The 24,564-nt window shown below is 39.1% G+C and overlaps 1 protein-coding gene across 1 annotated transcript in view; it reads right to left on the reverse strand.

Moving 5' to 3' along the window:
- Nucleotides 1–523: 523 nt before the first annotated feature.
- Nucleotides 524–24,564, reverse strand: part of tacr3a (tachykinin receptor 3a) — a 295,006-nt gene continuing 270,965 nt past the window's right edge. The window contains exon 5 of the mRNA XM_051929646.1: nucleotides 524–2,664. Within this exon, the coding sequence (XP_051785606.1) occupies nucleotides 2,352–2,664 (313 nt within the window). The 3' untranslated portion in view covers nucleotides 524–2,351. The remainder of the gene's footprint in view (nucleotides 2,665–24,564) is intronic.

The following is a 24,564-nucleotide window of genomic DNA, read 5'->3' on the forward strand; positions in this document are numbered from 1 at the left end:
AACCTTGAAAAGGCAAGCAAGGGTACAAATTTTAGTTTCAACAAATGTGAATCCTTATTACATTTGGTAGGTGTGGAAATGTACTTTTCTTGACATTTTCCAGTTTTTGTCCTTAATTCACAATTTATCCAGTTGTTCTTCCAATTGCATATGATCTTCCTTTATTAAAAAATGATGTTATAAAGTTTCTGAGAAAGTTCTTTTTTATAGCCTGTCCCATTCAATAGAGAAAGAATAGTACAATATATGGTTTAAAAGTCTGGAGGGGTAAGTTTAATCAAATCATGGACTATTGATCTAACTTAAATATAGTGTAACTGGAGTCTGCAGTACCTAGAAGACACTCATGACACACTCACCCAACTTAATGGCATCTTTCTCAATGTGTCCATTCCAAAGCATTCGTTATTCTAACAGATAGTGTATACAACTGACACTATAACTATAACCTTGAAAAGTAACTTTAAATACAGTGAATGATAGGAAATTAAAAAATGTTGATAAAATACTAATCCCATTGGATGCCATTGTCTGTCACATAGAGAGAAGTAGCTGATGGTATAACTGTGAGAGTCTCAAGCTGAAGTCCTGGTTGACCAGGTTACCCTCTTTACAGCTGTTCATGAAATGTTTTATTTATTTACTTGGTTTATTCCTGCTCCCATTTTGCCACCTTAATGAGGGCAGATCACCAATAAGTTAAATGAACTCAAATGAGATTAGTACTCTCCCCATCATTCTTTTTTATTTTTTTGCCTTTAAAATTTCCTTTATTAGGTTATACTATCAGATAGTCTTTTGCATCAATTATACGGCATTTGGTATGGGATTCTCAACAGCAGTGCTAATGTTTGTGATGCACCAGCTGTTGAAAAGTAAAGTGCACTGCATTTTATTACTACATGTATTACATTGATTTCAATAGATGATGAATATATGGTGCTGTAACAATAACTTCCATTTACAATAGACTTTTAATTTCTGTTGTTTCTCTTTATACAGTTAGACATTATAATTAAGCACATGCTGTAACTGGTGTATTTCTGAACAGCAGAGATCCTCAAAGCAGACATGAATAGACTGAAGGATTTCTAATGATTCGGTGTATTCATTGACTTTGACCAGGGTTTGGGATCATATTCTAAGTCTGGTCAGCATCATGTGGCATATTTGTAACTATTGTCTAGATGGAATGTTATTTTTAATGAAACAAAATTGAACATGCTTTCAGTACAGCATTCTTTCATTTCCATAGTGAAATGGGGTTTAACAATTTGTACAAAAGTATCTGTTCTGATTATGTTTGAAGAACTTTGCCCTTCAAATTATACATTCTGAAAACTACATTTAAAAAAGTTTACTTCATGATGTTTAATATATTTTAACAACAAAAACATTTTAAGGAACATCATTTTTTTATACACGGTTTATAAGTTGTGGAGAACATCATAATACAATATAACATTTACAAACCCCTCTTATGTAATTCAATACAGGATTTTGGGGGCCCAGAGCCTACCTGGCAGTTGACCCTATACAGAAAGTAACCAGGCGCTGGACTGAATCCAGGACTCTGGATCTGTGAGCAGCATTGATAGCCAAAACATCCTTGTGTTATCCTCAGTAATAAAGAGCTATATATTTAATATAACAATGATATTATTGTAGACTGAACAATTTAATCAAAAAGATCTTCAAATATGATACTGACAAAGCAGAACAAAATATAGTGAGGTTTTTCTTCAGATCTTTTAATCACTTGACACTAAATGATAATTGATGATAAAATAATGTGCCTTAGTTACAGCGTTTCACAAAATACACATAACTCAATTCAAACATATGTACAGAAATATCTAAACAAACTTCTAAATTACAAGGTCTACATAAAAATCATAAAAATGTAAAAAAAAGAAAATGACTGAAGAAACAAAGTTTAGTTGACTAATATTTCATTCCTTATGATTTGCAATCAGAAAAATATCAGGATCAGGAGAAGGAGTTTTAAGAAGTATTTTTCATATTGTCAACATTATTTAAGCCTTCAATTTTACATCCATTGATATATTTAAGAAAATCAATGCACCCAAATAGTTACAAGGAACTGACTTCTAAAAGACATACCTTATTGTATAATCAACTTTGTTTCTTTTAGTGATGAAATTGCTTAAGAAGTAAGTTTTAGTGTTTAAATGATGGCACAAAGCCCAGACAGGTAACATATGGTTCTTCATGCTGTGGCTCGTTCACATTCAAATCACTTTGTAAAGTCTGCCTTGCAGACACATCTTGGTCTATGGCACCTGTTTACTCAGGCTGTTCCAGTTTTAATCTGTGTCTGCCAAAACTCTTCAGGAATATTCTTCTAGCGAAGTGTTGGTTGTACTGTAGAAACTTGAGCTCCTGGAAGTTTTATTACTGTTACCAGAACAGCCATTGAGGCTAGTCTCTCGGGATGTGGCACTCTTCTTTCTTGATGGGGCCGAGTTTTCTCCCTCATTAGGCTCAAACACAATAGTCATGCTGGACTCCATCCTGGAGACGGTGTACATGCTGCTCTGGCGAGTTGGTTTGAAGCGTGTTGCTTTAAGTTCAAGTTCGTCATAGCTGGACACTTCAATGAACGGACACCAACGAAATGCTCTTTTAAAACCTGCTCTAAACCTGTGAAAAAAGAAGCAAAACAATGTCATCAATAATTAGCTATAAATTTTTAGTAATGACTTTAGAATGCACATACAACTAATCAACAATTTATCATTATCTGTATTATTAAAAAAAACAAAATTACAATACAATTATTTTGCTTTAAAATGTGTTTGCACCCCATTATTTATATTGTTACATTACAAGAAATTATCAGTACTACAAGAAAAAAACATACAATATGAAATCTAATAACATTTAGCATTTCTTTTGAATTAAAGTAGTAAAAATAGTGCAACCTGATGTTTATGTTGTCCTTAACACCCCGGCCCAAAGGAAATAATGCTGTTGAAATGACAAAGGCATTTGAATAGTCTTGGCTCAAAGAAGAATATGAAACACATTGTGATTCAACCGATCTTCCTGAAAAAACATTTCACACTACACAATGGTCAGTACCAGAACAAATTTATAAGAGAGTAATGGGTTTTGTTTGTTTTGTGCTACAATGAGTTATTACAATGCAAATAAAACCGTAATTTCGATTCATAGCCAGTATGCCCAAGAGTGCATACCCAAAAGACCAAATACAATGCTGCAGGTTTCCACTGTTGTTCAACAAGCACAGAGCCAACCTTATCAAACATGAAGAAGGTGGCAAATGTAAGTGCAGGTTCTCACACATACAGAAGATCCAACACATAGAATTAAAAATTCAGTTTAGTGCAATGGAAGAACATATAATAAAACAAATTTTTAAAAATGTAGGCATAAAAATTACATTATTAGCCAAGACTTCCAATACATGCAGAGAACGAGTACTTAAATAACAGCATTACCATGCTGTCAGCTTATTATTTAGCTAGAAAAACACTTCACTAATAATAAAGTTAAAACTGCAAAAATGACAATGCATAGCATGGTACTGTGTAAAGCACACAGATACAAAAGCAGATGTTAAACCACTGAAGCCTTCATTAGAATAATTAAACTCATCAAATCTGGATACTGAATCTCTGCAATAGTCATATAATCAAACTGGCCGTGCATTGTTCCCCAGGAAAACATTGTACAGTGGAACCTCGGTTCACGAACGTCTCGGTACACGTACAAATCGGTTTACGACCAAAAAGTTCGACAAACTTTTGCCTCAGTTCACGACCACACACTCGGTATGCGAACAAGCCAGTTTCCCTTTCAGTTTGTACATGTTCAGTCTCTCCCTGTGCATTTCCTGTGCAGCGAGCAAGAGAGAGAGCGAGAGAGCGCCACACAAACAGGCAGCGCGAGAGAGAGAGCCGTGCACACACACAGGCAGCGTGAGAGAGACAGACCAGCGCGAGAGAGAGAGACAGATGCACACACACAGGCAGTGCGAGAGAGAGAGCTGCGCACACACACAGGCAGCGCAAGAGAGAGACAGACGTGCACACACAGGCAGTGAGAGAGAGAGAGAGCTGGATGCATAAGGTAGGAAGGCAGTTAAAGAATGCACTGGGCTTGATTTTGTTTTCACTTCTGTTTACAGCGATTGGTTCGTAGTGTGCATTGTTGCAATGTTACTTTTCTTGGTGGTTTATTAAATTGCGGATTTTTTCAAATGTTCATTTTTTTCCCTGTGCTTAAAACTCATTAAAAAAAAAAAGTGTTTTTAGCCAGCGGTTGGTAGCGCTATAGCGTGAACTATTGCAGTATTAGTTTTCTCTGTTGTTCAAGGTTTTCTCAGTGTTATTCAATGTTTTTATATTTAGTTTACTATTACGCTGTGCATTCTATGGTTTAGTTAACTATATTTGTGCTTAAAAACTTAAAAAAAATATATATTTACATACAGTTCGTATGGTCTGGAACGGATTAATTTACATACAATCCTATAGGGGAAATTGCTTCGGTTCACGACCAAATCGGTTTACGACCAGAGTTTTGGAACGAATTATGGTCGTGAACCGAGGTTCCACCGTACATTTTTTGCCAAATGAGAATTGTTCATTTTGTTAATTTTTATTGTACTTTTTTATAAAATACCTACAGTAAGTGTATGTGTTTTATAAAATATAATATATATCTCCTTCCAGGTTCATCTGAAGTATGCAATACCCCAGTGGGTCAAGAGGGGGCGCAACCTCTAATGTTTCGTCGCCTTTTGTTCCCCTTACAGTGCAGTGAAGGCACCTAATGAAGAAAATTAAGACAGAGAAGCTCTGCCCTTTCTGGCCTGAACAATAGAAAAAGCGGACCTCCCCTGAAGGTGCCATCACTTTTTGGACCTGAGTGCGACCAGTAAGAAGCTCTACAGAGCCTGACATTACCTTTAAAGAAAGCCATTTCCAGGCTGTATTTCCAAGTCGATTGCCTATATTTCAGTTGTATGCCCTTTAGCATTGGTTTCTTTTCTTTAAGGCTATTTTTGGTTAATACTTTAAACTAGCCAAAGCCCACCGTAGCATACGGTGGTGTAAGAACAGGAACGGAAAATGGTGAGAACGGAATTCAGAAATCAAGAAGAAATAAATACTTCTTGAAAGACGCATTTTTGAATAGGTGTTTTAGTGGAGACGACAGATAATGAGTCGAAAGATCTACTCGTACTACAATATCAGGTCTGTGCTCTGGTCTTTGGGTATCCGACAGTGCATGTAAAATTTCCGGCCAAGCAGGATTACATGTGAAAGTGATAAATAAATCAGGCTTTCCGAATTTACGTACTATGGCCATGGCATCCTGATAGTTTTGTTGCATGTATCTTGGACTTCCTGGAAATGTGGATGGTAATATGATAATTTTGCCTACACATACATTGTTATTTTCAGTGTTTGCTTGCAGTGAGTCTGATAGTCCTTTGTATTGTTCCATGCGCAGATCTTGTTGATGTAATCTGAGATAGTTGACACGCGCGCCCTCTGTTTTAACATACGCATCTACGACGTACTGTTGGAATAGTTTGCCGCTGGAGTGCAAAATACTAAATGTATTCCTCATTGCTAATCTGTACGCGTAAAATTGGCATTGAGTAAGCCTTATTCGCTTGGCGGTTCTTTTATCGGGAACATGTTGTAAATCTTTGTGCCAGCCAATGTCTCCGTAAGGGAATAAAAGTGGGTAAACCATAGGATCGCAATTCATGTTGCGCGTGGTATTCTGTTTACAGGAGTTGCCTATGGGATAGATGCAAATGTCCCTTTCGGCAGGCAGTTCGCCATCTTCTCCGACAAAAATTGCTGCAACATTGGTGTGACATGTCGGGACATTGTATCGTCGTAAATCCTGCCTAGGGTTTTCTTGAAAACCATTCGTACAGATGCTGTTGGATTGGACTGAGCGATTTCATGCATGTGTTTGTATGATTTAGCGAAGGGGTTGATGGTTCTGAGCATCTAATCTAGCTGGAGAAGTAAATTTTCGTTGCATGCAGAGTTTGCTTTATTTTGTAAGCGTACTTCAGTAGCTTGCGCTGTGTCCATATCCTAGAGAGGTAGAAGTGTTAACGTATAGTGGAGAGATTTGGTGATAAATTTGCCAGTGTATTTTAAAACAGTATGGTCCATGGCCAGGAAGTTGAGTTGTCTGTGCACCCATGGAAGCAAACGCTAGAGAAGAGTTGTATTCTCAAATGTGTTCACGATAATTTTTAGCTTCTGATGTTTTCTGTGTAAGAAGCTGTTGTAAAGACACAGGTGGCTCCCGCAAAGGTGGTAAAGCTACTTTACTGTTGTGGCAGCACCTCGAGTACTTGTTAGATGTATTACGCTCAGCAGGCCAGTATAGTGCATGACAGTGTTTGCACTGCTGGTCTGGAGTCCCAATGTTGTACTCTTGGACGGGAAGACAGGAATTAGGTGAAGAAGTACCTGTGGTAACAGGAAGAGGATTGTGTGTATGTCTGCTGAGACTGCGTTGGTTTGGAAACGTTGCTTTGCAGATGTTGCATTGCAAGAGTTGTGAATTAGTTTTGTTGTGTTTAGTCAGACAATCCTGTGTAGTGAACTTCTTATTGCATTTCTGGCACTCATATAGTTGTTGGGAAGAATGCCTTTTCTTGTGTTTAGCAAGTGAGGTTCGCGTTTGAAAAGTTTTGTTGCAGGAATCGCACTGGAAGAATGTGGGGAAGGGTTTGGAGGAGGACGAATAGGAATTGAGAAATGCCGTGTCGGCTGCGTGTGGGCGGGACCGGTTTTGAAGTGGAAGCAGGACAAACCAGAAGAGAAATATATATAAGAGATAGAGTGGCCTGGTTGATGCCTCAGCTATTCATTCTGGACTGTTGTGAAGTTAATCTCAGAATCTTAGATTTGATGATATATATATATATATATATATATATATAGAGAGAGAGAGAGAGAGAGAGAGAGAGAGAGAGAGAGAGAGAGAGAGAGAGAGAGAGAGAGAGAGAGAGAAAGAGAGAGAGAGTAGTGACCTCTAGGGGGCATTGCAGACATAAGTCCCAATGTAATAAAAAGTTTTATTTGCAACAAAAAAGGCTTTTGCAAATCTCAAAACAATCATTTTCCTTCACCTTTCACTCCTTCAGGAATGCTTTGTCCTCTTTCACCCGACTCTGACTCGTCTGGTTGAGTTCAAGCAGCTTCTTTTATTTATGAACCATATGTACTTCCGGTGTTAGGGCACAACCTATTGGAAGCATGTCTGGGTCGAACAGAAGTCCCTTTAAGTAGGGACTATGAATTCCAGTAGCTCCCCCTGGTGGCCCCCACAGAACCCAACAGGGCTACAGATCCCAGCATGCCCTGTGGGCGTCTGTGTGGGAATCCCAACCCAGCAATACTGCCATCCGGCGTACTTGGGGAGAAAATGTTTAGCAGTGCTCCTCTCCCCTACAACATATATTGCTTTTTAAGAATTCACTCTGTTGGGCAAATGTGTTTGGATTGGAGGGCCTGTGTATACTCAAATCATTTACATTTTTGGCTGATGCCTTTATCCAAGGCGACATAACACATTTATGATACAATTGGTTACATTTCTTTTGGTTTTCCAATTGGAGCGCAGTCAGATCAAGTGACTTGCTCATGGTCACACAGTGTCAGTAGCAGAATTTGAGCCCACAACTTCAGGGTTTGCAGTCCAAAGGCTTAACCACTACACCTCACTGCCTGCACTCAAAGTCACTCTCAAAAGAACAATAGCAATTGCAACATTTACCAAAAAGAAAAAGCTGTAGAAAAGCATTCTGTAGGAATGAAAGGCTGCCTTAATATAGAAATGCCACTGTATTTTTAATGCAACACACAGTAAAATGCAGTTTGCCATTACAAAGTCCTGTTAGTTTTATTGCTTCATCTATCCTGTAGAGTCTACAGTTCTAATTAAAAAAATTGTTAGTAAAAAAGTGACACACAATGGAAGCTTGGGGTCCTTTCTGATGCTGCTGTGAAGAGCTCCCTAGACATCACTATCCGGTTTTTGGTTCTTTCTTTCATTTTGGGGTTGCTAATCTGTTTAATCCTTCAAGTCAGCAGTCTGGTATGCTTTATCTTAATTTTTGAAATTCCCTTTATTTTGTATTTAACTTTACTGAACACTTACAATTTGTCCTTTAAATACCTTGAAAAACTATTTAATCACTGAAACATTCTTCTTGTGTTGAGATGGAAAATTGTCAGACAGGGGACATTGCAAAAATGATTTATCTGTCTAATCTAATTCATTTGTACCCCTTAAATTAACAAGGTAACACTTTAAGCATCTGGTAGTCTGCTGTATAGATTTTAAAAGTTAAATTATTGCATAGAATAATGAATACAAAGAAAACAGCAAGAAAAATATTTGATAATCCCCATTAATTTATGGTTTATGTTTTTCAACTACTTAATAGACTTGTTTTATTTACCTTTACCTTTTCCTATCTGTTCTCTATTTCTTTAATTTATTTTGTTCAGCACACATACTGTTATAAAGTTTTGTTAATTTATTATAATAAATGATGATTGCTCCATACATATTTCCATTTTCTGTACCTACTTATTACAATATACAGTAATTTTAAGGGAATCAGCAGCTACAGTAAGTAGGCCCAAGAACTGGCGTGCCCTGCTACTAAGAGGGACGTTCAAAAAGTTTCTGTACTTTTCTTAACTCTATTTATTAAGAATTTCAAAAACAAATTACACCACCTTTCTACATAGTCACCTTTGTTTGCAATGTAATTTTTCCAGCATCATACCAACTTTTTAATGCCCAATTACTACTCCTCCTGCCTTCATTGTTTCCAATGAACATGTGAACATCACACATTTAAAGAGTTTAAACGTATATTGCATTTTATGATCAAAATGCAGTTTTTTCTAACACATTCTATAAAATTTAAACATTTTCTTTTGGAAAACTGATTGTAACAACACAATAATCATTAGGGAAAAAACTGTAAACTATCTTTACATTTCCTGTCTTGATTGAACCAGAACACTGTGCACATATTATTGTAGCTTTATCAATATTTTTAGTGAAAACGGTAACTTTTTGAAGTTATTTTTGTTGTTTCATTTCTACCAAATTTTTGAAGTTGAGGAAAATATCTGTTTTGAAGGTCTATAATATAATTTGGAAGTGTGAATGTGCTTCTTAAAGTACAAGTGCAATATTTGGTCTCTTACAAAGGCCACAGAGATGTGATATTCAGTTGTGAGTGAGCAATAACAAACTAACAATTTGTTGCAAAATATTGCTAAAGTAGATAAGGCCACAGATGTGAAACATGGCAGTGTTAAATGAAATTTGTCAGGGCTTCATTTTCGCCAAATTTGGACAAATTCAAAAGTCATAGACAATTAACACATTATGGATCACCATTGATATAAAGTCCAGCCATCAATTTTCCATCAGCAGCAAAATAAACCCTGACACTGAAGCCACAGATCTACTGTTATGCATTGTAGTTTCATTATTAATGCACATTAGAACACAGCCACAGGGGATGCACAAACCAGTGTGTTTCTTCGTGCTGGTTCCAAGCCCGCATAAATGGAGAGGGTTACGTCAGGAAGGGCATCCAGTGTAAAATTTTCCTAGATGTACATGCAGACAACAATACAGATTTCCATGCTGGATCGGTTGAGTCCCGGGTTAACAATGACCGCCACCAGTACTGTTAGCTAACAGGGTGCTGGTGGAAATTAGGCTACTGTTGGCCGAAAAAGGAGAAGAAGAGGGGGGAGACGTGTCCAGAGGAAAGAGGAGAGGAGGAAGGTAAAGAAAGCAGAATTGAGAGTAGGAACTTTGAATGTTGGCAGTGTGACTGGTAAGGGGAGAGAGTTAGTCAATATGACAGAGTGAAGGAAGGTTGATATATTGTGCATGCAAAAGACAAAATGGAAGAGGAGTAAGGCCAGGTGGAACATAGCTAGATTCAAATTTTTCTATCATGGTGTGGATGGGAGGAGAAATGGGGTAGGGGTTATTCTGAAGGAACAGTATGTCAAGAGTGTATTGGAAGTGAAAAGAGTGTCAGACAGAGTAATGATTATGAAATTGGAGGTGATGGGTAGGTATGGTGTCAAGGAGAGGAATGAAGAATGTCAGATGATAGTGGATTTTGCAAAAAGGATGGGCATGGCTGTAGTGAATATGTATTTTATGAAGAGGGAGGAACACAGAGCGATGTACAAGAGTGGAGGAAGATGCACACAGGCAGATTATATCCTATTCAGAAGAGTCAATCCTAATGAGTTTAAAGACTGCAAAGTGGTGGCAGGGGAAAGTGTAGTTAGACAGCATAGGATGTTGGTCTGTAGGAAGACGTTGGACATCAAGAAGAGGAGGAGAGTGAGGTCAGAGCCAAGAACCAAATGGTGGAATGCTGAAATACTGTAACGTTGAGTTTAGAGAGGAGGTAAGACAGGCACTGGGTGGCAGTGAAGAGTTACCAGACAGCTTGGAAACTACAGCAGAAGTAGTAAGGGTGACAGCAATAAAGGTGCTTGGCATGACATCTGGACTAAGGAAGGAGGAAAAGGAAACCTGGTGGTGGAATGGGGAAGTACAGGAGAGTATACAGAAGAATAGGATGGTGAGAAAGAAGTGGGATAGTCTGAGAGATGCAGAAAGTTGACAAGAGTACAAGAAGATAAGGCGCAAGGTAAAGAGAGAGGTGGTGAAGGCTAAAGAAAAGGCATATGATGAGTTATATGAGAGATTGGACACTATGGAGGGAGAAAAGGACCTGCACCGATTGGCTAGAGAGAGGGGCCGAGATGGGAAAGATGTGCAGCAGGTTAGGGTGATAAAGGATAAAGATGGAAACGTACTCACAAGCGATGAGGGTGTGTTGAGATGGAAAAAGTACATCGAGAGACTGATGAATGAAGAGAATGAAAGAGAGAGAAAGTTGGATGATTTTGGGATAGTGAATCAGGAAGGGCAATGGATTAGAAAGGTGTAAGTAAGGTCAGCTATGAAGAGGATGAAGAATGTAAAGGCCGTTGGTCCAGATGACATACCTGCGGAAGCATGGCGGTGTTTAGGAGAGATGGCAGTGGAATTTTTAACCAAATTGTTTAATGCAATCTTGGAAAATGAGAGGATGCTTGAGGAGTGGAGAAGTGTACTGGTACTGACTTTAAGAATAAAGGGGATGTGCAGAGCTGTAGTAACTACAGGGGGATAAAATTGATGAGCTATGTTAAGAAGGGAGGTGATGATTAGTGAGCAGCGGTATGGTTTCATGCCAAGAAAGAACATAATAGATGCAATATTTGCTTTCAGGGTGTTGATGGAGAAGTATAGAGAAGGCCAGAAGGAGCTGCATTGTGTCATTGTGGACCTGGAGAAGGCATACAACAGGGTGCCTCGAGAGGAACTGTGGTATTGTATAAAGAAGTCAGGAGTGGCAGAGAAGTATGTAAGGGTTGTACAGGATATGTACAAGGGAAGTGTGACAGTGGTGAGGTCTGCCGTAGGAGTGACAGATGCATTCAATGTGGAGGTGGGACTACATCAGGGATTGGCTCCGAGCTCTTTCTTATTTGCAATGGTGATGGACAGGTTGACAGATTAGACAGGAGTCTCCGTGGACTATGATGTTTGCTGATGACATTGTGATCTGTAGTGATAGTAGGGAGCAGGTTGAGGAGACCCTGGAGAGGAGAGGAATGAAGGTCAGAAGGAACAAGACAGAATACATGTGTGTAAATGAGAGGGAGGTCAGTGGAATGGTGAGGATGCAGGGAGTAGAGTTTGCGAAGGTGGATGAGTTTAAATGCTTGGGATCAATAGTAGAGAGTAATGGGGATTGTGGAAGAGAGGTGAAAAAGAGAGTGCAGGCAGGGTGGAATGGGTGGAGAAGAGTGTCAGGAGTAATTTGTGACAGACGGTTGGTAATCAGTAAGAGTGAAAGGGAAGATCTACAGAACAGCAGTGAGACCAGGTATGTTATATGAGTTGGAGACGGTGGCACTGACCAGAAAGCAGGAGACAGAGCTGGAGGTAGCAGAGTTAAAGATGCTAAGATTTGCTTTGGGTGTGATGAGGGTAGACAGGATTATAAATGAGTACATTAGAGGGTCAGCTCAGGTTGGATGATTGGGAGACAAAGTTAGAGAGGCGAGATTGCGTTGGTTTGGACATGTGCAGAGGAGAGATGTTGGGTATATTGGGAGAAGGATGTTAAAGATTGAGGTGCCAGGCAAGAGGAAAAGAGAAAGGCCTAAGAGAAGGTTTATGGATGTGATGAGAGAGGACATGCAGGTGATGGGTGTAACAGAGCAAGATGCAAAGGACAGAAAGATATGGAAGAAGATGATCCGCTGTGGCAACCCATAACGGGAGCAGCCGAATAAAGAAGAAGTTTGGAAGTGTTGTTAAAAACATAAGAAGCCTTTGTGAGTGTGACAGAGCAAGATGTAAAGGACAGGAAGATATGGAACAAGATGCGACCCCTAACGGGAGCAGCCGAAAGAAGAAGAAGATTAATGCATTTTAGAGTGAATCTTGTTCTAGTGATTTTTATGTAATTTAGACTAAAATGAAAAAATAAGCATTTCATTTTTTTAAAAGAATTGATAGATTTTGTTTATGTTGTAGATATAGGCTGATACAACTATTGCATTTTGTGCTGAGTTGTAATTAATTCAGAATCCACAAATAGAACACAATGCAAATTATTTTTGTATGAAAGTGAACGATTTAAATGGACAGCAATATCGCATATGAGCTTTGTAATCAATAGCAAATCAATTCTGATGACTTTCGCAAATGTTGCTCCACCCTTGATTGTATTTTATGGGTAACAAACATTACCTATTACTGCTGATTCTGTTACTTACCTTGAGAGGTAATTAATTACGGAGGCCTTAAGAATGTTATTTTATTATTACTACAATCTGAAATGCACTTGCATTCTACCAAGATGTACAAGAAAATTTATATTAAGCGTGTCTCAGAACTTAGGTGTATGTGCAATTTTCAGTTTCAATCATTACTATTTCAGTCCTGTGAAAGGTGTTTGGCTTTAAATAAGAGGGTCTCTCAAGACTAGATAGATAGATAGATAGATAGATAGATAGATAGATAGATAGATAGATAGATAGATAGATAGATAGATAGATAGATAGATAGATACTGTATTAGTCCCAAGGGGAAATTCACAAGCAGGCATTTACAGCACAGTTTATACGTGTACAGTATATAGCATTTTATTTAGCACTGCTACCTCATGGACCCAGCCCCCTTGGTTCAAGTCCCTTTCACTGTCTGCGTAGCATATGTATGTTTATTTATTTATTTTTTGTTTTGGTCATGCAGTTTTTCCCACATCCCAAAAGGCATGTACAGTATACTCGGTTAACTGGTTCTTCCAGTCATGACTGAGTGTATATTAGATTTAGAAAGTATTCAGACCGTTTCACTTTCTGTACATTTTATTGTGTTGTAGATTTAATTTTAATGAATATATTTGTCATTTTTGACTATCAATCTACACTCTATTACCAATAATGACAACATGAAAACATGTTTTCAGAAAGGTTTACAAATGAATTAAAAATGAAAAAGTGAATTCTCTAATTTACATAAGTATTCAGTCCCTTTGTCATCCATCTATAGCAAACTTAGTTGACTGCTAGTTTAAAAGGGCACACACCTGTGCAATAAGGTCCCACTCTATATGTATGGGCCATATGTTGGAATGCTGCCCTACCTAGATTAAGGTTGATGCTGCCAGGATAAATGCCAACCTACCACAATTCACAATCAGTTCTTTAAAGCAGTAATTTTACTCTGTATAAATATAATGTAATTAACAAAACAGTGGAGCTGTAATATTACTACCATTCATTGAAAGTTGCTACATAAACATTTTAGTATACTAATGATTACAGTATATGAATGGCATCCCTTCAGTATTTTACAAAACCATTCTGTAATGTCATTAGTTATAGTTTTATTAAGAAAATTTTCATTATAGTGGCAAGCAAAAATCCGAGTGAAAGTCACTACTAACTAACTTTTGAGTTTTTCTTCTTCATTTAAATATCTATATAAAATGGTTTATTTTGACTTTGGAAGTGTCTATCTATCTATCTATCTATCTATCTATCTATCTATCTATCTATCTATCTATCTATCTATCTATCTATCTATCTATCTATCTATCTATCTATTGTTAAGAGTTCACATTTAAAATACCGAATGGATATGGATATGCGTAAAAATCTTTTGACATGCAGACAATTATGATGACTTTCAAGGGGAATGAGTATTTTTTGCACGCCACTGTAATATTGCAAATAAAATTTACCTGACCCTATACTGCTAAAGGCCAATACAAGTAGTTTTTACCTACTAAGCCCTAAAAAAGGATATTTTAAACGGTAATTAAATTTCTTTCCTTCATTTTTTTTCAGCAAATTTATTGAAAGAGCAGCTTGAAAAGATGTCTTTGATGTTTGTACTGCTTTTGAGGTGTGTTATTCTGTTAATTGCACAGCAATGTGTAAATGGATATCACATATGATGTAGCAGGATTATTATAAAACAACCAAATGAGCACATTAAAAATAAAATCATACATAAATATAAATCACATATATTTACAGTGGTCTGATAATTTTACTATATTAAATAATCATACACTATATTGTTTACAGTTTACATGCATAAATCATATTTATGTATCATTTTCTATTTTTGGTTTGTTTTTTTGGATTTTCAGGGCTCAAATTCTTCCTTCCTGCATGTGGAGTCTGCATGTTCTACCCATGTCTACAATCGTTTTTTAGTGTGTGTGTGTGTATGTGTGTGTAGCCTCTACAGTGGATTGGCGCCCTGTCCAGAGCAGATGGCTGTTTTTATTGCCAATGTTAACAGCTCAAAGCGATCTTCAATTGGATTAAGTGGGTTTAGGAATGTTACATAATGCCATGTCATTTGCTTTTACTTCCTGCAACCAGAAATTATCCATCCAAAGTCTGCAAATTCTGCTCTGCTTGACTTTTCCTCCAGGAGGATACTGATAGATTATACAGTATGGGTAATAGATTTTTTTTATTTTTAATTAAATAGACATGCTTGTATACCTATCTTTTATTTTTGGTCTTTGATACACAAAGATATCACTTAACCTACTGAACATTCTATAGTTTCTATTATTCATTCTGTTTTTATACCTGAGAGAGAGGTTGGGAGCATGTGCTGACAGCGCATTGCTGCACCCACCACACGACAAACAGTGTGAGGTTTTTTACAGTGGCTGGAGTGCCAATCCTGCCACTATGGAAAATAAAACGTCATTTTATTCTTGTATTAGCATAAGTAGATATGAAAACTTGTAAGCATTAAACTTAGTGCAAGTGTATTAGTGTTAGTTTAACACGAATCAGGTATGCCAAGCAAATAGTTAAATAAAGGCATATGCCATATTTCTTTTTTAATTGAGCTCAGAGTGGAGACACCAATATTTTATAAACCTGAAGGACGGAGAATGTGGAGAATGATAACTGAAGACAGCCCGAGATCGGAGAGGGGAGAACACCTGCAAGTTGAAGACCAGCTAGAAAATAAGGGGAACGATAGGTGATAGTGATTAAACAAAACACGAGGAATATTGGTGGTTTCTATGAGGACTTGAAAGAGGCCAGCTGGAGAAGGGAGTCAAAATAAGCAGCAAATGAGCTGTCTTGAGCGAGGTCAGGATTATAAGAAATGATTATATTAACTGTAACTTTTGGTTTGTTCGGGGCTGAACTTGGCTTAATTAGGTTGAGTCTGAGTTATTGTTTATTACAATAAAGCTAATTTCTCTGTTTGCCTATCGTTCGACTCCTAGAGCCTTCTTTCAAGGTGAGAATCTTCAGCGTATTTTATGCTTCCACACCACCAACCCCCAAATTTTCCCCCTAAGTTGGAGGATGCAAGGCTGGATGCAGATTTACATTATATACAGGACGAAACAATTGCATGTTAAGGGCCTTGCTCAAGGACCCAACAGAGTACAGTCACTTCTGGCATTTGCAGGATTTGAACAGGCAACCTTCCGATTGCTAGTGCAGATCCCTAGCCTCAGAGCCACCACTCCAGTATTAATACCTTAATTACCCCATAATATAGTCATTCACATTCCATTATTTGGCAGTTAGCCTTGTCATTACAATACTTTAAAGATTACTTTGATTTCATTTTGTAATTACAAAAGCTCTCATATAATATATATCTATATATATAAAATCCCTATGTGCGTCCAGGTGTTTGTGTGTGGGTGTCTTCTGATGAAGTGCGCATGCGCGGGGCACGGTGTGATGCGCGATATTACTGTCAGAGAAAGTTAGAGGCGTTTTACGGAAATACAAACCAGTATTACTGCGAGAGGAAATTAAAGGTACACAATACAGTGACGCATATTACAGCCACATACAAGCCAGTATTACTGTCAGAGGAGATTAAAGGCATATTACTGACGCGCACGCCTGTATTACCGCCAGAGAAAATTAAAGGTATATTACGGACGTACAAGCCAGTGGACATACAAGACGGTATCCTTCAATAAGGGCGTGCACAGGCATCCTTCAATAAGGGCGCGCACAAAAAGGCGAGCCTCAAAAGGGCGACCTCAATTGGTCGCAGCGAATAAAGGCGCGCATAAATAAAGATCTGCACCTTTGTTGCTCTTCACATATTCCAGAGCCATTTGAACTAAATTATCTACGAACGCCTTTATTTGCCGCGCTCAATTGAGGTCGCCCTTTTGAAGCTCGCCTTTTTGTGTGCGCCCTTATTGAATAGAGCCGTACAAGACAGTATTACTGTCACAGAAAATTAAAGACACACAATACACGGCGGCAGCCCATGAAGAATGGTCAGCTCACCAATTAAACATCAACAAAAGAAAGGCTGAAAGAAAGAAAAATACGACCAACAAAAAGAATGAGGTCAAAGTCCCTTGCCATTTAATATAGACTGTTCCTACTAATGTTTATGCACTACTGTTCTAGCAGCCGTTATTGTAACGGGCTAAATGACTAGTATATATATATATATATATTGTGGCAGGTGGCCGGGTGTGTTCCGCAGCCGCCTGCCTATTTAAGGAGCCGCCTCCCTGCAATCAAGGCTGGAGTCGGGTGAGGAGGTGGACAAGGTCAGAGGAGGTGGCAGGAGAGGCCCTGGGTGTGTTGTTTGGAAGAGAAAGAGAGACGGCCTGTGAAGAGCCAGGACTTTGGGAGACTGTGGGGTTTGTTGGTGTGGTGCACTTGGACTTGTATTATATTAATTGTATAAATAAACATGTGGTGATGGAGGAAAACGTGTCTGCCTGCCTGTGTCTGGGAGCACCCTTTCACAATATATATATATATACAGTGGAACCTCGGTTCACGAACGTCTCGGTACACGTACAACTCGGTTTACGACCAAAAAGTTCGCCAAACTTTTGCCTCGGTTCACGACCAAACACTCGGTATACGAACAAGCCAGGTTCCCTTTCGGTTTGTTGATGTTCATTCTCTCCCTGTGCATTTCCTGTGCAGCGAGCGAGAGAGAGCGCGCGCGCACACGCACACACACACACACACACAGAGAGGCAGCGCAAGAGACAGAGGGCTGTACACACACACACACACACACACACACACAGGAACACGCGCGAGAGAGGCGTGTTCGCACACACACAGGAGCGCTCTAGACAGACACACTGTGAGCTGCAAAGCTGATCGCACCCCCAGAGAATACAGACGCCCCTGGGAAAACCCCTAAGAAACATGGACAGACTACCTTCACATTCCTCCTTTCCCTTCTTGCCGGCTCTGTCGCGTAATATGCCTCTCGTGCGGTGCTCCGCCTTCTTAAAAAGCCTGCACGGGCTTCTTTCAGTTTGTTAAATTGGTTGCTTGTTTCTCCTTCTTTCACTCTCAGACAATCTGTGCTCCTGGCAGAGCTGTCATCTCTGACTTGTCATGGAGCACGTTTAAACTGTTGAAAAGAGACAAATGTTTGTTTGCAGTGCTTTGAATAAAGTTCCTTTTTTTCTACAACCTCCTGTGTCTCTGTGCAAATCTGTGACCCAAGCGTGACAACACACACAGGCGCTCTAGGCTCGCAAAAGAGAGACGCACGCACACACAGGCGGGGGAGAGAGAGGCGCGCACTAGAGAGACACACACAGGTGCTCCAGGCTCGCAAAAGAGAGACGCACGCACACACACACGCACACACACACACACACACACACAGGCTGGGGGGGGGGGGGGGGGTAGGAGAGAGACGCGCACACACACAGGAGCGCTCCAGGCTCGCAAAAGAGAGACGCACGCACACACACACAGAGCGATTCAGGGACGCATAAGTTAGAGAAGGCTTGTTTTTGTTTTCAGTTATGTTTCCGGTGATCGGTTCGTAGCCTGCATTGTTGCAGTGTTACTTTTCTTGGTGGTTTATTAAATTACGGATTTTTCAAATGTTCCTTTTTTCCCCTGTGCTTAAAACTCATTAAAAAAAGTGTTTTTAGCGAGAGCGGTTCCTAGCACTATAGCGCGAACTATTGCAGTGTTAGTTTTCTCTGTTGTTAAAGGTTTTCTCAGTGTTATTCAATGTTTTTACATTTAGTTTACCATTACGCTGTGCATTCTATGGTATAATTAACTATATTTGTGCTTAAAAACTGAAAAAATGTATATATTTACATACAGTTTCTACGGTCTGGAACGGATTAATTGTATTTACATACAATCCTATGGGAGAAATTGCTTCGGTTCACGACCAACTCGGTTTACGGCCAGAGTTGTGGAACGAATTATGGTCGTGAACCGAGGTTCCACTGTATATATATATATACAGTATATATATATATATATATATATATATATATATATATATATATATATATATATATATGGTGACGTGTGAGTCCTTGTCTTGCACCACAAAAATGAGGCTCAATACTTTAGCAAAACCAGCTTTATTCAACTTGAAGCAGGAACAGCACAGTTATTTATTGCAGCGGGATCTACCACTCTCCTATACACAGATAAAGCAAACGGGCATAGTCGGGGCCAGGTCAGTGGCCAAGTTATACTGTTCCCTGCATTTGTAATGTTCCTTGCATCACCCATCGGCGACAGGCGCTTATAGCGTGACCACGGTTGGTTTATATTTGTTTCTGTGGCGCTATGCTGTTACATTGTGAACCTGCGGTTGCCTTGGCGATAGACAAGAAGCTTTCCACAGACCCGGCAATCGCTCTTTAACGTGTCGTCCTGTTGGGGAGGACCCGAAAGAGTTCAGAAACCTCCTCTCCTCCCTAATAACTCTCTCACCACCGCACTGCCCTCCTCCAGTCAAGTGTTGCCTCTCTACCACCCAGCTCCGACTTGCCTGGATATATATATATACAATGCTCAAAAAAATTAAGTGTTAACTAAGTTAAAAAGGGCTGAATTCAAAGACACCCCAAAAATCAAAGTGAAAAAATAGTGGCGAAATTTCATTGCAGCAACTCAAAATCATGCTCAGTAGTTTGTATGGCCCCCACATGCTTGTATGTGTGCCTGATAATGTCAGGGGGAGCATGCTCTTAATGAGACAATGGATGGTGTCCTGGGGGATCTCCTCCCAGATCTGGACCAGGGCATCATTGAGCTCCTGGACAGTCTGAGGTGCAACTTGGCGGCGTTGGATGGACCGAAACATAATGTCTCAGAGGTGTTCTATTGAATCTAGGTCGAGCGAGCGTAGGGGTCAGTCAATGGTATCAATTCCTTTATCCTTCAAGAACTGCCTGCATACTCTTGCCACATTGTTGTGCACCAGGAGGAACCCGGGACCCACTGCACCAGCATAGAGTCTGACAATCGCTCCAAGGAGTTCATCCCGATACCTAATGGCAGTCAAAGTGCCGTTGTCTAGCCTGTAGAAGCCTGTGCGTCTCTCCATGGATATGCCTCCCCAGACCATCACTGACCCACCACCAAACCGGTCAAACTGAACGATGTTACAGGCAGCATAACGTTCTCCACAGCTTCTACCAAAGCAGCTGAAACTGATTAACAGCTCCCACTGCTACTTAACTGGCCATATCAATATCCCAGAAGTTTCATTGACATGAAGCTATACTCTGATTAAAAAGTGTTCCTTTAATTTAATAATGCACAAAAAGAGGTCTAAAATGTGTATATGCAGCTTTCCAAGCATAAGTCAAGATTTATAAAAGAAAGCTTGATTGGAAAACATCTTCAAGAAACTGGGAAATGGCAACACCCTTGATCATTAGGGAAATGCAACCAAACCAGCTAAATGTGGATTCACTCTTATAATAATTCATATCACTGAGCTGGTATTATAATGTACGTTGACATGACTATCATATTAAACTCATATTAAACCAAAGGTAATGAATGTGATGCACAGACTCTATTTAGTTCCCTTCTAAGAGGGCCAATGATACATATTTGCACTGAAGACATTTTCAGTGTTTTTTGTCAGTTTATATAGCTGTCATGTCTCAGGGAACTGGTCGACAGGTCAGGATTATCGTAGCCAAGCTTCAGCTCCAACATGGCCACTGTTGTGAAAGCCATTAACTGACTGGCAAGGTGCTACATTCATCTACTCTATGGTGTAGGTGTACATACATAAAATATAACATGCTTTTGCCAACAAAAAAAAAATTGCCAACACAAGAAGGCAATTTGCAGCAGAGTCTGGTTTTCATAATGTAATTGGAGCAATTGACTGCACTCATACAGCAATAAGAGCACCTAGCGGGAATAAGGCTGTTTTTGTTAACAGTGAACAGTGACATTCGAGTAACGTACATGTCATCTGTGATACCAATATAACACTAACAAACTTCATGGCTTGATGGCCTTTGTTAACCCATGATTCATTTATTTTGAAGCAAAGTAGGTTAGGCAGATGAATTGATGATGGTAATGTATGAGGTGTCTGGCGTGTTGGTAAGGTAACTGGCAGAACTGTCAGTTTTACAAATGGCCAATACTATTCATTGTAACAGCAATCATGGCATTACAAGTGCCAGGTGATAGTGGCTATCTACTGAGATGCTGGAAACTTACATGTTTCTCTAACCACCCAGAATGCAAAGGAGATGCATATCTCCTATATTGCTGTGTATGCTCTTACATGCTCAGTTGTGGAGAACGCTATGGGAGTCCTCAAACGTGGCTGCGTCTGAATGCATCACATGGGAAGCTGTTCTACCAGTCAATGGATGTCTTTAGCATCCCGGTTGCATATATACAAGGTTGATTAGTATGCTCCATGTATAGTTGTTTCAGGGTGGCAACCATGCGGTTTGGGATGTGTTCACATATGCACATTTACAAGATGATTGTGATGTATAAAGGGTAAATTACATAGAAATGTGCATACAACAGGTTTTATAAATCCAATTGTTTCTGGCATATGCATACGTTCACCCTGGAATTTACTCCAAGTTATTTAAATGAGACCATACAACATAAAGTGGAAGGTAGAAATCCTGAGTCTCTAAGCAGGTTATATATTACACCATAAGAAAACCTGAAAACAGTTCAGTCTCTTGAGAAGCTAACCTACGTGCCCAATGAAAAAAGTAGGCCACTGTGGAATAACACACACACACAGGGCAATTTTGTAACAAAGAGTTGTTAAGTGGTGCCAGAAGTGACATCACTGACTGAAAAGTAAACAAAAAGAAAAATCCCTTATTCTGAAAATCCTTACGTCACAAAATGTGAGCAAAGTATAATCCTTTCATTTCACAATCCTTATCTAAAACAATTATTTATTTGGTTTTGTTCTACTGTATAGATAAAATCTTTCCAGTTTTTGTAGGTGATATCAATGTGCCCAGTTTCACAAATTTTAAATAACTGTGAGTCCATCTTGTAGTGGTGCTACATGCTTTTGCCATTTGTATTGGGCTGTTCAATTGTTTCTGTCAATTTGTTGTCCTTTTACAGAATTGTGAATTGTTCGTGGTGTAGAAGCAACCACTCATTGAAGTAGAATGGGAGAAGGCAAATGCTTGACAGCTACTGACCCTTTGAGGTGGGACTTCCTGTTTCTAGTAAAAAGACTTCTAGGTTACTTCTATATAATGAGGGGTTTAGACCTCAGGTGGTTCTTTATGTTGGTTTCATTCTGCAATTTCTGCCATCTTGACTATACTTGCTAAGACAATTTTTTAATAATTGCTACAAGGGTCAAGAAACTTCTTAATTCCACCTATTTAACCACAGGGCATTTTCTCTGGTTTTTACCTGGAAAATAATTTGCATCTTTTGGGATTCACATTGGTGAGACTGTTCCGTTTTTATCTGCTTTATTTACTTTGGGGTAGTGCCCTCATATTACTTTAAGGATACAGGCCGGCTTCATAATTTTCCATACCCATCTCAGTCACTGTTCCACAGTAGACTTTGTGTTTGGGTTATCATATTTTTTGTATTTATTGTGTGTAATGTTTATTACTTTTTACACTGACAGTATATAGTGCTTATTAGCTTAGGGAGCAAGAGAGGGTTTTTTGTGTATATACTGTAAATATTTTTTTATTTATTAATTCAATGTATCATTTGTGGCACAATCTGTTATCTATCTCTATCGATCTATCTATCGATCTATCAATGATTTGAGATTAGGGAATTAAAGTTGGGAAACTTGGGAGTGGAGTAGGGGATTTGACTTGGCCTAGTCAAGCCTAGGAGTGTAGCAGCCAACCAAGTTATTTTAGGCCGGCTATAAGAAATCGCTTTGAGCTGAGTGTTTTTTCCTTCCTTGACAGCCAGAATAGTGCTGTGATTAATTCTTTCAGTAGTCACTCTACATAAACCCCTCTGACCATAATACTCTTCTCCAACCATCTTGTTTCTACCCCAGATTTTCCAGTTCCCCATTATTTTATCTTCTGTAGGGCTTGTTCTACTCAATCAAAATGTCATTATCTTAGCTAATAATATAAAACAACTTTTTTATGAATATGGAAAGTCTATTAAGTGAATTCATAGAACATTCCAACCTCTGTTATGATGCCTGCTCTTTATAATTTAATTAATGGGCTTAATACATTTTTCTTATTTTTTGGGTGAGGGGAGGGGGAGTTGAAATATGTAGAACTTTGTTTCTCTTTCATATTTTACTTTTTGTTTTGATTTGAGATTTTTTATATTAATGTCATATTTTTGGTATACTGCAAGGCCATCATGAAATTTTTTATGGGTGCTGCCATTTTGAGCACTTGTGGCTAAGATCCTTTTGCAAATACTACTTTTGTTCCTTCTAGTATAGCTAATTGTTAGCTAGGTTCTCTAAGACTTTGCTATTGGTTTGGGTATTGGTTTTGTTACACAACAGTTCAATTGCTGCATTTGACCTCAGCTTGTCTTTACAGTAATCCCTCCTCCATCGCGGGGGTTGCGTTCCAGAGCCACCCGCGAAATAGGAAAATCCGCGAAGTAGAAACCATATGTTTATATGGTTATTTTTAGAATGTCATGCTTGGGTCACAGATTTGCGCAGAAACACAGGAAGTTGTAGAGAGACAGGAATGTTATTCAAACACTGCAAACAAACATTTGTCTCTTTTTCAAAAGTTTAAACTGTGCTCCATGACAAGACAGAGATGACAGTTCTGTCTCACAATTAAAAGAATGCAAACATATCTTCCTTTTCAAAGGAGTGCAAAGCAAGCAGTCAAAAAAAAAATCAATAGGGCTTTTTGGCTTTTAAGTATGCGAAGCACCGCCGGTACAAAGCTGTTGAAGGCGGCAGCTCACACCCCCTCTGTCAGGAGCAGGAAGAGACAGAGAGAGAGCCACAGAAAAACAAAGTCAAAAATCAATACGTGCCCTTTGAGCTTTTAAGAATGCGAAGCACTGTGCAGCATGTCCTTCAGGAAGCAGCTGCACACAGCCCCCCTGCTCACACCCCCCTACGTCAGCGCAAGAGAGAGAGAGAGAGAGAGAAAGTAAGTTGGGTAGTTTCTCAGCCATCTGCCAATAGCGTCCCTTGTATGAAATCAACTGGGCAAACCAACTGAGGAAGCATGTACCAGAAATTAAAAGACCCATTGTCCGCAGAAACCCGCGAAGCAGCGAAAAATCCGCGATATATATTTAAATATGCTTACATATAAAATCCGCGATGGAGTGAAGCCGCGAAAGGCGAAGCGCGATATAGCGAGGGATCACTGTAAATAAAAAACTAGGGGGCTTTTGCTCGCCAACCCCCCTGGCCTGCGCTACGTACCAGCTACTTTGCATCTCTGCCACTCGTGTATGTGGATTTCACTTTCACCAAACAACAAATCTTTTAATTCTCATGGATACGCCTCTTCATTGGGAAGAAACACTACTTTTCCCTGTTGGCAACATGAATTAGACCATCTACAAGTCTCTGACTTAAAGTTTAAATCCGAACAATATATTCAATCTCTTTTCACTGTTCTGTTATTTCATTGAGTAATAATTTCCATTT

This window comes from Erpetoichthys calabaricus, chromosome 7 (genome assembly GCF_900747795.2).
Source record: "Erpetoichthys calabaricus chromosome 7, fErpCal1.3, whole genome shotgun sequence".
NCBI classification, from domain to species: Eukaryota; Metazoa; Chordata; class Cladistia; order Polypteriformes; family Polypteridae; genus Erpetoichthys; species Erpetoichthys calabaricus.